The following is a 16,296-nucleotide window of genomic DNA, read 5'->3' as shown; positions in this document are numbered from 1 at the left end:
AATCATTTTGTTTACAAATTAGACGTTGTGCAGTTGTTATATAGCCTATATGTTAAATATTTCATTTAAGATGTGTTTATTGTGATTATATTGGCTGGTTTTATAAAAGTTTATACAACTGAAAGGATATCTTTGCTTGGTGCATTTGGAAACAAAGCTTGTCTAAAATGTAATCGCGTGCATCGTTCACATCAAACGCGCGAAGAGAGCATCTGGCGCGAGTGATTGCAATGTTAAGTCAATGCAAAGAAGCGTTTACGCGCGTCTGGAGGTCCTGCGGCACGAGACGTTTAGTGCGGCGCGGTTCGCCTCATTCGCGCGTCCAGTTCTTTTAAAATCTTTTATCACATAAAACTTGATTTCAATATGACACATTTATTTTGTTCACTTTCATCCACTTTCATTCATTTTCGTCCAGTTCACGTTGTTGTTTTGTATTGTGACAGGGGCTATGTACCCATTTTCTTTTATTATGGCCTGCTTGAGCATATAAACATTTGCTCACTAAGAACCTGTAAACCACAAGCCCAAACTGGCAGTTTGATTTTCTGTGTACTGAATTGTTTACCTAAAGTAAACTTCTTTGACTTTTATGCACATCATGTCTTTTTTTTTAATATTTTTAATATATTTTACTTTTAAAAAATCCCAATATATCGCCTTATGCACAGTATCGAAATATATTGCAATATATTGAATCGTGACCCATGTATCGTGATACGTATCGTATCGCCAGATTCTTGCCAATACACAGCCCTATCAGCAAGCACTATTTTTTTAAGATTTATCTAAAAAAAAAAATATTTTTATTTATTAAATATGTCATTTTGTCATTAGGAAAAGTCACAAAGTCTCATGAAAACAAAAATGTGATTCAAAATGTGAATGAAATTACACAGCGAGTAAAGAGTGTTTCATAATCACTGAAGCTGTCAGTCAGTTCAGTGCAAACTCATCTAGTGAAAAAATCGTCTCTCCGCTAGAGCTGGGCAAAAACAATTTTTTTTTTGATTAATCGTTCTTTAAAATGTGGTTGATTCAATATCGATTCTCAAAAGCCACAAATCGACCTTTTTCCCTATTTATTTCTGCAATCATTGAACATAAAATCTGATTTATGTTAATCTTATTACTAGTCTTCTCCACTAGATGTCATCCTCTTATTTACTGTACCTAACGCGATGTTACAGCAGGGACCCTGTCATTCATTCAGTGCTAAATATGGCGGATGCAGGTGCGGCTTTCAGCTTGAAAGACATTTTGGACAGTTGAATGAACTGTCACGTCACTGTCCCGATGCATGTTACGAAAGTTTATCATTTGCATGCTTTTTTTAAGCCTTGCCAATAGGGCTGGGCGATAAAACGATACCGATAATTATCGCAATATAATTTTTCTCGATAAAACGATATCAAGAGGTCGATAAATGTTCGATAATATTTATGCGCCAAAAGCGGAACGAAACTCATTTGAACCGCGTGCCACACGGACCATTTATCCGCTCGGCTCAAAGTCCAAACGGCAGCGCGAGCTCACTAGAGCAGATGTGTTTACTCTGATCGGTCTCGGTCACGAAATCCAGTGAGAAGCGCTTGAGTTCAGCGAAGAACACAAATGTCTCCGTGATTTAAACCAGTTTAAAGGCAGATGAAACAGCGCTGACAAACAGGAGAAACACTGTGTGCAGCGATACAGTCAGAAGACTTTTCCGTCTACAAATTCCCATCATTTACCATGGATTTACTGTAACGTAACATTAGCCTAGTAATATCAACTGCACCATGAAATCTGGGATATACATATTGAATTGTATTACATTATTAATGTAGACAATGTATTAAAGGACTAATGGAATATAATTACAGTATTTAATAATGTATTTAGGCTACTGTTTTTCATACAAATACCATAGAAACCATAAAGTTACACTTTGCCATGATAGTGAGGTGCTACAGGCAATGCCTGGTTTCATCTGTGGTTGTCATGATCTAAATGCATGATACTGGATGACCAATAGTTAAGTTTAATAAAACTCAAACAGTCAGAATATTACATTTTACCAACAAAAAAAAAATTAGCACATGCAGAAACTAAGAAATTGTCCAATAAATATATTTATTTTGTTAAGGAAAAATGACAAATGTTTGAATGTTCTACCTCAGATTTGTGTTTGTCATGTTCTGACAATAAAGAGTAGTTTAAAACCACAGTTAACGCTCTGGTTTCTACAACTTTTACTTAGAAGCAAAAATATGCCTTTAGTGAAGAAATAAAGATTTGACTTTTATCGTGATAATTATCGATATCGACTGATATAAAAAAATTATCGTGATATTTTTTTTTGCCCATATCGCCCAGCCCTACTTGGCAATTTAAGCTTTGAAGAGCAAGAGAACTCGCGTGCGCTGTGTGAGAAATCATGTGTGCGCACAAACCCGAAGTGTGCACAGCTGCGCGTCTCAGACAGCGTGCAAACAAGCGGCAACATTCTAATCTGAAAAATGAAGCCTACCCGGAAGTGCGAAAAACTGCAATACATCGAAAATCCGCTAGGGGAAGGTCCCAAAAGGGAGCAAATGTCCATAGACCCCATGTTAAAATGTCCGTTTTCACAGCATAAATTCATGTTTTTACAGGTTGGTCCCATGGACTTTTATTGTATTTTTCGATAGGTTCCGAGTGCCTGACAACTGTGAGGGGGGTGAATTTTTTTCTAACTCGTTAGTTTAGATCGTATTTAGATATAAAATGTATGACAAATAAGGGCGTGGTTAACTTTGATTGACAGCTTGATTGACAGCTGATAAGGCAGCGCCACGGAGAATGACAACATAAGAAGCGCCATTTTTTAACACAGTTGAAATATAATACTACTGTTTTTGAATCATGAAATGTAGTTTTAAGAGTTTTTCAGGCGAGAATGTAGTTGTTTAAAGCTCAAATCTGTGGTTTATTTATAAAGATTTATGAAAATTGTATCCAAGTTGTGAGATCCAGCGATGACCGGGCACTCGGCGCTCATGTACCCCGCCTGGGACAGCCTTTCCTCGGCTAGTCGTTCTGACGTTTGCCGCTGACTCTGGCGTCTCTGTAGTGGTTAAATATGAGATATAATTCGTCTTGTGTATATCTAACGGGCGATTTTTGGTCTCGTGAATCTATAATTTGTTCCCCGGCCAATCGTTTTGGCTGAGGGGAAGTTTCATAACTTTATAAGCTATTTAACTTTACCGTTGTATGGTTAGACTAGAGCACTGACTTTGTATGTTTGACTGAATTGTTTGCTTTATTTGTATATCTTATTGTACCTTTTACTTATACTTTTATAATAGCTAATATTGATAAAACTGAAATTTAACAAAAAGAGACTGGGTTGAGTTTTGTCATTTTAAATTTTTCAACGAAGATGATCTGTAATGTTGTTTACTGCAGCATCTGTTGTAGGGCTGTGCAATTAATTGAATTTCGATTTCGATTTTGGCTCCCAACGATCACCAAAATAGTACAATTGAGTAAAAACGATTATTTTGCTATATTCTGTTTTGAAAGAACGCTCTAATTTTGTCTTGTGTTCTGAATGACGCGCGCACGCCCACATCCGTCCATCCTCCCCTCCCGATGCTTGAATGTTTAAACTGATAAGACTTAAAAAGAAGTGAAAATTAAAAACTGTTGTTACGATGCAATACTGGCCCGATTGTGCAAGTGACAATTCCGCCATATCCCGGCTCCTAAAAGCGAGAGTGTAGTTTCGACGCTTGCCTTGTCCAACCCATTTAGAGAGACGGAGAGAGAGAAGACGCAGCACCGCTGAACACGGTTTCACGGTTTGTGAAATTGCGTCTTGGAAAAAGTTTTAAAATGATTGATTTGATTTTATAATCTGTGTGGATTCATTTAGGCTACTCATACAATCTACATACTAAAGTGAATCAATGTTTGTGGGGCAATTTCCCGCATTATAAGTAGACCTGCGGGAATTATTAAAATACTCATTGAAGTATTATCTGTTATATTATTTATTTTAATAGTTAAAAAAAATACAATCAATGTTCAAATTTCGATTTTTTAAGAATTGTTGAAAGGTGTCTTTGGTAACACTTTACCATAAGGTTAATTAATTAGCATTAGTTAACTTCCTTAGTTAACATTAACTAATAATGAACAATACTTCTACAGCATTTATTAATCTTAGTTAATATTAATTTCACCATTTACTAATACGTTATTAAAATGAAAGGTTGTATTTGTTAACATTAGTCAATGCACTGTGAACTAACATGAACAAACAATGTAGCCTACAGCTGTATTTTTATTAACTAACATTAAAAAATATTAATAAATACTGTAACAAATGTATTTCTCATTGTTAGTTCATGTTAGTTAATACATTAACTAATGGTAACTAATTAACATTATTGTAAAGTGTTACCGTGTCTTTTTAATAAATGCAACACGTTCCCAAAGTCATGTGAAATAATCGTGTTACATAATCGTGATTTCAATACTGACCAAAATAATCGCGATTATGATTTTTTCCATAATCGAGCAGCTCTAATCTGTTGTTCAGTACAAATGCACATATTGCCTGGACCATATTAAAATGTTTAATATTTTTATATTATATTTAAAACGAAAAGAGGCAGGTTTGTGTTTTATATTTCGTTTTGTTATAAATAGGCAAACGTTATATGCAGTGAATATAATAAATACGCGTTGCCTGAACCACATTTGTGTGGCTATAATGTTTAAGATTTCTTTAAATGAAAACGAAAAGTATTAGGGATGTCCCGATCAGGTTTTTTTGCCCTCGAGTCCGAGTCATTTGATTTTGAGTATCTACCGATACCGAGTCCCGATCCGATACTTCTATAATACATAAAAAAAGAATAAAGAAGAGCGGAAAACAGATCCAGGATGGATTCACCTTATTTTAACATTCAACAACTCTGTTAACAAACAGAGCACTTCTGTGAGGTAGCTTGAACAATCAAGTAATAAATAACATAAATTCTTCACTTTTGCAACAGTAAATATAAAAAAAGTGTAAACAAATAGCACCTCAACTTAAAATACCCAGCAGGCATGTAAACAAATAAAAAAATAAAAGTGCCACAGTGTTTGCAAAGCCAGTAATGTGCTTTTAGGAACTGCACTCGCCAGTTTCACACTGCACGTGTTAGCAGAGCGTGCAGCGCGTATTTTTTTCGGCGCCCATGTTAACAGATTAGAGCATTCACACGCAGAGGCGGCGTGTAGCAGGAGCAGAGCAGAAGCAGCAGTGCCGCGATAGTTTCGGCACCGAGTCTATTTTTGCTGCGCCGCTTACGCTGAATTAAAGTGACAATGCATTGATCATGGCCAAAATACACCGCAGTTTTATCCAAAAAGTGCATTGATGATATCTATTGTGTTTTAAACAGGCGATCAAATGACCAACAGCAATTTAAAAAGAAAACAACTGTCCAAAACAAACTTGTTGCCAGAACAATAAAAACAAAGATGAACCAAAAGTTATATAAATGAAATTATTAATAAAATAAGCTTCTTGACAAGTCTTTTCTCTTAAATGTATTTGAAAACGAAATAAAGCAATGCCAACTTATCCATTATGGAGTACTCTGTCTGTACCCGCGGTTCAGCCGCGCGTGACAAACGCTGCCAGTGTGAAAGCAAAACGCGCGTGTGCAGGTCCTGCTCACCATACGCACTGCTCCTGCGCTGCTTACGCTCTGCTAACGCGTGCAGTGTGAAACCGGCGTAACTCTGTGTCACCGCATAACTATAGATGTGTTAAAAAATAATGAGAATATATATACATATATATCCGAGTCCTGATCGGGAGGTAACGTCCGATTCCGATCAAATCTGAAACCACGTGATCGGGCCCGATTTCTGATCACGTGATCGGATCGGGACATCCCTAGTTAGTATGGTGTTTTACAACATATTTCGTTGCCTAAAATATACAGAGATAACCGCAGTAGCAGAGCGAGCTGAGTGACGCGCGCTGCGTCCTTTACCCATATATGGATTGGCCAGAAGGTGGGCGGGGTTAGGATTTCCCAAGATTTTCCAAGATGGCGCCACCCATACCCCCCATAAACGGCTTCAAAACCGTTCTTCAGAAAGTCTATGGGTGACGTCACAGACGCTTTGTCCATATTTTTTACAGTCTATGCGTGCAAATAATAAAATGAATTCCATTAAACGGACAAATTCACACAAATTTATCTCCAAATGTCCGCCAGTCTCCAAGTAAACATAGTTGGTTATGGCTTAAAGGGCACCTATTATGCAAAATTCACTTTTACATGGTGTTTGAACATAAATGTGTGTTGGCAGTGTGTGAGCAAAACCACCCTAGAATGATAAAAATCCACCCAGTAGTTTTTTTACTATCTCAATAAATCATAAGCACTGTCTCAGAACACCCTGTTCTAGATTTTCCTCAGTGTGACGTAGAATTGAGCTAAGCCCCACCAGCGAGATTTGATTGACATCTGGTTTTGGCATAGACCCCGCCCTCGGTGATCTGCATCCTCCATTGTTTCAACGACAGCCGGTAATGTCTCCTAAGAAGTGTAGGTGTTCTGTTGTGGGATGTAAGAATGGACATACTAGTCTTCACTGACATCAGAGCCACTGAAAACGCAGCGGATGGATTTTATTTATGAAGAAAAGGCACCACTTAAACTTCCTAAATACGAGATTCATTTTCTGACTGACTGTTTAGTGAACGAGGGTCAAAGTTAATCCTCAAGTGTGGATCGTTGCCTACAGTTCGCGATCCAACGTCACCTCCAGAAAAAGTAAGTGTATTTTATGATTTTTGAGCAAATAGTCATTTCAATCGATGTCAGCCAGTTCAACAACAAATGCGTCTAAAGCTATTTATTGTCGTCGTCATAGGATGTCTCAACAAACAACGTCAGACAGTTTTATGTCACGTAGGCATTTTTTTTGCAGCATTTACAAATGTAAATAAATTAAGGTCTGCTCTATCTCCATAGACAGTAGGCTATATAAACGTCTATCTCCCTCCCCTTAAGAAATAAATAAATAAATCGTTTGTACTTAGCAAACGTTATCACAGTAGTGTGTGTGTGTGTAGTTTCAAAAAATTGCGCGAACGTTATCACAGTTTGTGTGTGTGTGTGTGTGTGTGTGTGTGTGTGTGTGTGTTGCACATCCATAATGGCAAAGGGGACGCGATTAAAACTTTTTAAGTACATAAATGTATCAAATAACCATTCCGAGACGTTTAGTCCATTCTCATTTGTGTTTATTCTGTGCCGGAGTCTCTTCATCATCTAGGTCCAGCAGCAGGGCGGGGATATGCAGCTCATTTACATTTAAAGTGGTACACACAAAACAGCTCTTTTTAAAACAGGCCCCAAAAATGACATTTTCAAATAGTTATAATAAATTAACTGTGGGGTATTTTGTGCTGAAACTTCACAAATACATTCTGGGGACACCCAAGACCAATATTACATCTTCTAAAAAGGGGCATCAGTGTTTCCCCTACAATGTATTAAGCAGCGGCGCAGCGTATTAAGCACCGCTGCAAAATCTTCACATGATCAATAATATCACGACATTCACTTACACACGTTGCCATAAAAGGGGCCGTTCACATTCACGTTCACATGCAGATATTTCAAATGTGGGCGCGCGGCAAGCGCGCTCATAATAAAAGCGACGCGGCGCGCAAGTTTTCAGCATGGACAGATCAAAAGGTTTTCAGGCGCGCCTCAGTTCATGGTTGGCATAGCAACGACAGATGCCACGGGAGAGCGAGCAAGCGCTTGTGCAAAGGAGAAAGCGGTACGAACTTTTCTCCGTTGAAGTCTATGGGGTCGCTGTGTCCATTTTTTTACTGTCTATGGAAAATATGCCGTCCCGCCCCTCCGTGTTCGGCGTTAAGGTTTCATTCTCGCGCAGCTTGTTTTAGTTACTTCACGTGCGAGTCTTTTCCGCTCCGTGTTTGCGCCGCGCTCTCGGCTCCGTGTGTGTGAGTGTGTGTCGGCGCACTGCGCTCTCTGCTCAATGTTCCACTCCGTGTTTGCGATGCGCGTTCTGCTCTGTGGTTAACGGCCCAAATGCTCCAATCATGTACCGATCATGCACTGGAAAAGCAAAGTATGCTCAAATAACGTGAAATTTCTCAGTAGTAGACTTCTGTTTGCTGAGCTGGTATAGCCATGCATGGTAAAATTACCTTCTCTGATCACATACTCTGGTAATAAGAGCTTTGTATGACTATACTTTATTTTGATAATTAGTCAAAAAATAAATATGTTAAATTTGAGTATGTTGCATAGAACTGAATGAAGAATAATATATTGATGTTTTATATTTTAATATAGGGCTATTTTCTGTCCAATTTGTGTGGACATTTTTCTTTTTTCCCCCTTTTTTGTGTGTTTGATTTAATTAGTGATTCTACATTTAAATATTGATGATTACAAGTTTGGAGGAAATGCAATTAATTGCGATTAATCACAGCAAATTGTGCGATTAATTCATTATTTTTTTAATCGATTCCCAGCCGTAATATATATATATATATATAGTGCTATGCATAAATTTAGACACCCATACTAAAGTTGACTAAAAAGAGGAATAAAAAATGATCTTTTGGAAATTGAACTTAATGCCTTAATTTAAAAAATGAGGAAAAATCCAACCTTTAAGGACACCAATTTTCTTTGTGAATGAATAATGTATCGTAAATAAATAAATGTTCTTCCTTAAAATACAGAGTGCATAAGTCTGGACACCCCTATGTTAAATTCCCATAGAGGCAGGCAGATTTTTATTTTTAAAGGCCAGTTACTTCATGGATCCAGGATACTATGCATCCTGATAAAGTTCCCTTGGCCTTTGGAATTAAAATAGCCCCACATCATCACATAGCCTTCACCATACCTAGAGATTGGCATGGTTTTATTTCAGTTAGCCTAATAGCTGGTTTGATTTGCATTGAGAGATGATCTTATGGAAAGTACCCCATGCCAAACTCTAGGTATGGTGAAGGCTATGTGATGATGTGGGGCTATTTTAATTCCAAAGGCCAAGGGAACTTTATCAGGATGCATAGTATCCTGGATCCATGAAGTAACTGGCCTTTAAAAATAAAAATCTGCCTGCCTCTATGGGAATTTAACATAGGGGTGTCCAAACTTATGCACCCTGTATTTTAAGGAAGAACATTTATTTATTTACGATACATTATTCATTCACAAAGAAAATTGGTGTCCTTAAAGGTTGGATTTTTCCTAATTTTTCAAATTAAGGCATTAAGTTCAATTTCCAAAAGATTTTTTATTCCTCTTTTTAGTCAACTTTAGCATGGGTGTCTAAACTTATGCATAGCACTGTATATATATATATATATATATATATATATATATATATATATATATATATATATATATATATATATATATATATTACGGCTGGGAATCGATTAAAAAAATAATGAATTAATCGCACATATACATATATATATATATATATATATATATATATATATATATATATAATTTAATTTTTTTACATAGTGCCCCTTTCTTACATTTGAGCCTCAAAATGTATGTCTCAAAATGTCCATTTCTATCCACAAAACTTGCCAGAAGTCATGGTTTAAGGGGTTATTAAAAAACAAAATCTTCCGGGGGTGCATGCCCCCGGACCCACCGCGAGCGGCTTGGTAACAACCTCCGGCACGTAACAGCACCGCTGCTGGAAAAATTTATAGGGGAAACACTGGGCATAATAGGTGCCCTTTAAGTAAACAGCAGAGAAAGAACACATGTGCTTATATTCCTGCTGTTGTCTGTGTTCTTAATGTTAATCTAACTACAAAAGACAAAGAACTCGCTTACTGCTCTTCACTGAATAATGTTTTTGTAAATTTAATTTGTACAGTGAAGATTATATGCAGTGTTATTTTACATTTGATTACTGCTACTGTTAGACCTACCAGAAAAACCTTAAAGCACTGGTTATTTCATTTGTATCTTTGTTCCATTGTATTTATTTATTTATTTATTTGTGTTATTGCTTGTAGTTTAATTATTTGTTCTTTTTTTATTATTAATGACTGTTTACTTGTTTTTTAATAATCTTTGAAATTTATATTAGTAGTTTCTGCTTTGGTATTGAAATTGGAATAGAGAATTGTTAAATTTCACTGGTGTCTAAAATGTTGGGTGTCATAACCTTATTTATTACAATTCAAGGATACATGGGTCAAAAACAACAAAAACAATAACCTGGAGGTAACACACCTGGAGGGGCTGTGTGTGTGTGTGTTCGAGATGCAGGGAAAGGAAATGCAGCTGAACGAATACGCTGTGTGTTTTAAACAGCGTTAAAAAAATATGTGGCGGCCGGTGTTGATTCTGTGGCGCACCGCCACAAATTAGTCTATGTGTGGGAAACACTGATGAGGACTTGTGAGTGTGCATAACTTGTAATTGTGCTAAATATAAACTCATTCAGCGTTTTGAGAGATACCAAAGAGTAGTATAGAAGGCAAGAGGCGAAACTCTGATGCTTTTTTGGTAACAGCCACTAAGTGGCGCTTCGGTAGCCCGGCCGCCATTTTGGAGTGAAAATGCCAACTGGACAACAGCACAGATACACAGAAACAGACAGAATGACAACGAAAGAGAAGTGCAAGTGGAATAAAAGAATGCAAAATTAAGTCATCAGTCAATTTTGTGACACCTACAGTACATTTTCTTTTGTTCTCTAACATTCTCTATTGTCTTATAGCCTATGTGTTTTATGTTATCAGTTGTGGAATCCAACCATTCAGTAGGTCCTTTTTTTAGCCTGCTTTATTGAGTATTTCCATTTTGTGCAACACATTTACTATTACTATTATTAGTTACTATTACTCCACTAGGTCAGAAATATATGTATGTTTAAATCCCCTGGATCTTACAGAACATGATGCATCGCTGTGTCTGGTATCCCATAATTGGCTTTTTTTTTTTTTTTTTTACATAGTCTTGCTTTAACGGACATTGATATAAGACATACTGCAAAAACAGTTTACTGTCAAGCTGTTAGTTCCTGTTATTTATTGTTCAACATTCCTCATTTTTCTGATGTATGTCATTAATTTAATTTCATATGTTGGTATTAATTCAGTGTTTATAATGCTAATACACAAACTTCAAGGAATTTCAACCCAAACTGACATGGTTTATAGAGAGCAAAGGTTTTGTGAAAAAAAAGTGGTAGACTTAAACATAAAGTCTGTCAAATAAACTGTTAAAAGGATTTGATGATCACTAGTCTAGTGAGTGTACGTTATTCTGTGTTGGATTTCAGCCTTTTTTTTTTTTTAACAAAGCAGCTGATATTGCCATAGCGATAACGAGAAGCTAGTGGACTGCCGAGTCGCTTTCACCCCAGAATGGCGGAAGCGTAGCGCTACTGCTGGGCGCTGCTGTTGCAATGTAACGTTCACTTCTTGTCAATATGTGACCCTGGATCACAAAACCAGTCACATGTGGCACGGGTATATTTGTGGCAATAGCCAACAATACATTGTATGGGTCAAAATTATCGATTTTTCTTTATGCCAAAAATCATTAGGTTATTAAGTAAAGATCATGTTCCAAGAAGATATTTTGTAAATTATATATAAATATATAAAACATTTGTTTTTGTGAGTGAATGCAGAAAAATCATGAACATAAATGGAAAACTTTAAAGGCTTTTTTCTTAATGTTTCGATTTTTTGCACTCTCAGGTTCCAGATTTTCAGATAGTTAGATATTTTCGAGATAATTGTATCTCAGTCAAATAGTGCCCTATCCTAACAAACCATACATCAATGGAAAGCTAATTTGTTCAGCTTTGTATAAATGTATAAAACTCAGTTTAAAAAAAAAAATTGGTATCGGTAAGGTAACGTTATAAGTACTTTGGAGATACTGAGCAGATTCTCACAACCGGTCACTAAACGCCTCTGATTGGTTATTATTTTCAACAGAAATCCCTGTGATTGGCTACAATACCAAAACGCTGCAAAATCACCTTGTAAATAGACAGCGCCGTTGAACTCACATGACACGAATGTAACAACCATATTCGCTTTAATTTACTTAACTTTTCAGTTTCATTTAACAAAACAAATTATATGTTAGACGTAGTAATATCTGTTAATCCTGCAAGAAAAAACATATTACCGGTAACTTACTGGCATTGATCTGACAAGACAGGCAGAAAATAACTTAAGTTACCCTGCCATAACGTTACCCAATTGACGCCCCTGATTAACTAATGTTACATGAAACGCATTACCTTTTCACTACACCCTCCAAGAATTGTCTCAAACTAACATACTAAGGCCTGATGAAAACATCTTACCTCATACAGAGCCACTGTTACTGTTGCCAGGCATGTAAAGGAGATAAACGCGTCCCACACACGAACATTTCGCTGCTTTGGAGAATAAACAGACTCCTCATCCTCCAGCTCCTTGGGTGCGTACATCTGTAACAAGATCTGAGCTTTAATCTCTGACACACCATAAGAGTAACTTAAACTACACTAATGCAGATATCACTTTAGAGCAGTAAGATGAGAAAAAGCGATCGCTGTCTAACGTTATAACTTAGTCGACAGTCAGTTCAGTTTTCTGATTCGTTACGGAATTCAAACCAAGTGACCACTTAAAACTTTTCCGAATCAAGTAAAAACAACATAAACGTATTTGAATATTACTGTTATGCTAAAATTTATTCATTTTATTAACTTTACTTACATTGTACGCTTGAAGGTCGTCGAGTCTTCACATTTCGATCGGTAGTTTCCGTTGATTTGAATCCGTTGGAAGTTGGATGAACGTCAGCGCTTACGTCACACGACACGCGGGAGTGCACCCGAAGAATGCAAAAATACACAAAATATATATTTTTATTATTTAGGATTTATTTATATAGAGAAATAGTGAGAGTGATGTTATACATTTGTTTTAAACGTTAAACATTAAATATTTAAAACGTAATAATTGTAATTTATGTTGTAATCTACAAATAATTAAAATAATATCTGGAATATATACTACTGCTAATTTTAAATAATTATTAATAATTCTAATTTATTTGTATAGCATCTTTCACAAATATTAAAGCAACTTTTTTTCTCCTGAAAATTTTCTTTGAAATTAATATAAATACTACTGAATTTATTATCTTCAAGCCTGATCGTTCTGATCAAAATCAATGGCATAAGAAAATCAAGACTTCACTTTGGTTAGTTTAGTAGCTGTCCTGCAGATCCAACCAGCCCCAAAACACCGGCCTGGAATTTTCTAGTAATCCCGGAAACTTTGAGCTGATTCAGGTGTGTTTAATTATAGGGTTAGAGCTAAACTATAGCGCTGTCAGCCAACTCACGATTATACCTTCATTATAAATAAACATTACTTCCATATTACAAATTGGATCCTATTTGTAGACTTAACGGACACGCGCACACAGCAGCCATTGTAAGTCCACAAAACCGAAAGTGCATTAAGTGTGCCATTTGGGACAGGGCCCAAGAGTGTAGGCCTGTCCCAACTCACACTTAATTCATAGCTTTTTTCATTTTTTTTTTTTTTCATAGTTAAATAAAACCTGTAGGTTTAGATATTTTTTGCCAATTTTTTTATAAAAACCTAATCAAGTTTAATGTTTTGTTATTCCCTCATATAAAAATATTAAGTATTTTCCTCATATTTTGATGATTTAAACATCATGTAATCGTCTTTAAAAACAAATATCCCCACCGGGCATCACTTATGGCCACTGCTGTATATGAGAAGAGTAAATTTCAAATGAATAAAATAATACGTGCAGGCCTGTCTTACACACACACACACACACACACACACACACACACACACACAAAGACATCTCCCCCTGTCGACTGATTTTTAAATCCGTTTTATGTGCACTCTTGACTAACGACACAAACACTTTTTAGCCGATCAATTTCAAACGAAAAAACAAAAACAAAAAACAGTTCCCTCAATTTCAAAGTTCATCTCAATAGTTTTTTGGGGGGAAATTATACGCACACTCTTAAAATTAAAGTTTCGAAACGTCAAAGTACAGTCATGTTATGTTTACCACAGGCTTTATTTTACTCATAAATCAAAAAAAAAAAAAAAAAAAAAACATTATAAAATGAAATCCCTTAAGAAAATATAGACCTTATGTAGCCCCGCCCCTTTTCAGCGCTGGCTCGTTGTCTTTGGACTTCCGGTCTGTATTTTCACAGCGATTTTGCGTTTAATGAACGGCTCGTTTTAAAATCTTCCCGGTCTACTGACATTTGTTAAGACATCTGCTTTAAACATTACAGTCCTCATGATAACTTTCGTTAACTTTACATTAAGTAAATCCACTTCAAAAGCTAATTACTCATAGAAATATACAGAGCAACCGCAAAAACGGAAGTTCAAAGATAATATTCTAAAGATCGTGGCGCCCTTGTTTCTCTGGCGCATAAGGTTTATAGCAGGCGGGTAATACATCGACCGGAAGTTGAAGCCGGCCGCGTGCCGCCATCTTGTAGCAGAACTTCACTTGCGTTAGCATTTCCATTGACTCCCATTCATTTTGGCGTCACTTTGACAGCGAATAACTTTACATCTGAGGCGTTTAAAGACTCCATTTGTCCATTATTTATTTCTAAAGAAATACGACAATGTATAAAGGGCTCCATTACCTTCTATGTTACATTATGGCCCCGTAGAAACAGTTTTTGTAAAAACAGGCTAACGATTGCGTCATAACCACTCGACTCTCTGTCGCACAGTAGAGAGATTACCGTACAGACAGGAGGAGAAGCTCGCAGGCAATTGGGGGGACGTCAAGGGAATAACATTTTAAAATAGCTACTAGATGATTTACGTCAGACAGGTTGCTCACGTTATCAAGCTTAGTTTGAGTAGGTTTGAGTCTGCGCGTCAGGAACGGAAGTGCTAAAAAATCGCTAAAAATGGGCTTCACTTGTCTCAGTTGAGTTCCAATGAGATGGCTCTGTCCACTTCTTATGTCTATGGTCAGAGAATGTCTAATAAGGTGAGAAGTTCCACTCTCAGTAAACTTCCGGCTTCTGAACTGGTTGCAGTTCCACTCTGGCTCCATATGAGGGCGCTCACATGACGAGTGCAGAATGAATGGAGGTCTATGGCGATATACCCCTCAAAATCCACTTTTCTCAGGATATAATTTTTTGTCTAGTAATTTGAATGTTGTATTCGAAAGGAGATGCAAAGAAATTACACATTGCTGGGTGTTCGATTTTTTAGAGTCACTTATTTGCTTTAAAAAGTATTTTAAAGTGTCAATGACATCATACACATCGTACGACCAGATATACTGCTTTATGGCAATCCTTCAGTCACTTTGGTGCTTTCGCGCTCTGCACTTTCTTTTCTCTCGAGGCATCAACAACACAGCTGACACAAGTAAACACACGTGCTAGAAGAGTTTTTGTTTAGTTTGTTTCTGGTCCCGCTTCGGATGCCACGATGCCATCAAGCGGTATCTCTGGTCGTAATCAGTCCTTCACTGACCAATCAGCTTTCATTAGCAGAATGCTAGCGTGTTATGGGCAACAACAACTCAACTTGTAAGAAATCGAAAGGACATAAGTACTCGTTCATTCAACTTTTGACCTATAACCCATGTTGAACTTGCAAAACCTACAATCAAATCTGAGATTTCTCAACGGCAATCGGGTGAAAGAGACAAATTTAGCTGTCTAGCCCCATAGACTCCCATTAATTTTGCACTCATGGGCGATCGCCCCCAGTGGAGCTCTGGTGGAACTACAGCCAAAATTCGGTACAATAGGACTTAATAGGGAGTGGGCAGGCTCTCCGTAGACAGGCTCTGCTATGGTCTATAGAGCTGGTAAGTCCCGCCCCTTCCGCTAACCCCGCTGGACCTCAAAGTTGAAAAACCGTCAATGCAAGTGAATGGGAGAAAATAATTATTTTCTGGTCCCGTTTGAATTGTGCCATGAATGTGAACATATGTTGTCTGTGAATTTTTTATATAACTTTTCATGTTACGAGTTTGACAGTATATGGTATGATTCTTCAGCTAGCAGTTGTGGAAAAGACATAACGAGAAAGACTACATGTTGCCTATGTGACGTCACCCCATAAAGTTGACTTACCCGTGGTTTTCACCAACTTCAACGATTTTGTCCTCTCCCTGAAAGAAGGCGATGAAGTGCACCAAAGACACAGCCATGTTTAGCAGGATC

The 16,296-nt window shown here is 37.0% G+C and overlaps 1 protein-coding gene across 1 annotated transcript in view; it reads right to left on the bottom strand.

The window, feature by feature from the left end:
• The window catches only part of cngk (cyclic nucleotide-gated potassium channel), a 64,344-nt gene extending 51,462 nt beyond the window's left edge, over positions 1 to 12,882 (bottom strand). Inside the window, exons 1-2 of the mRNA XM_081390435.1 lie at positions 12,794 to 12,882; positions 12,397 to 12,522 (exon numbers count right to left, since the gene is read on the bottom strand). Of these exons, the coding sequence (XP_081246561.1) occupies positions 12,397 to 12,522 (126 nt within the window). The 5' untranslated portion in view covers positions 12,794 to 12,882. The remainder of the gene's footprint in view (positions 1 to 12,396; positions 12,523 to 12,793) is intronic.
• Positions 12,883 to 16,296: the final 3,414 nt, after the last annotated feature.

This window comes from Scardinius erythrophthalmus (assembly GCF_964197995.2).
Source record: "Scardinius erythrophthalmus genome assembly, chromosome: 17".
NCBI classification, from domain to species: Eukaryota; Metazoa; Chordata; class Actinopteri; order Cypriniformes; family Leuciscidae; genus Scardinius; species Scardinius erythrophthalmus.
Note: the sequence above shows the minus strand (reverse complement) of the source record. Positions and strands in the feature narration are given on the sequence as shown.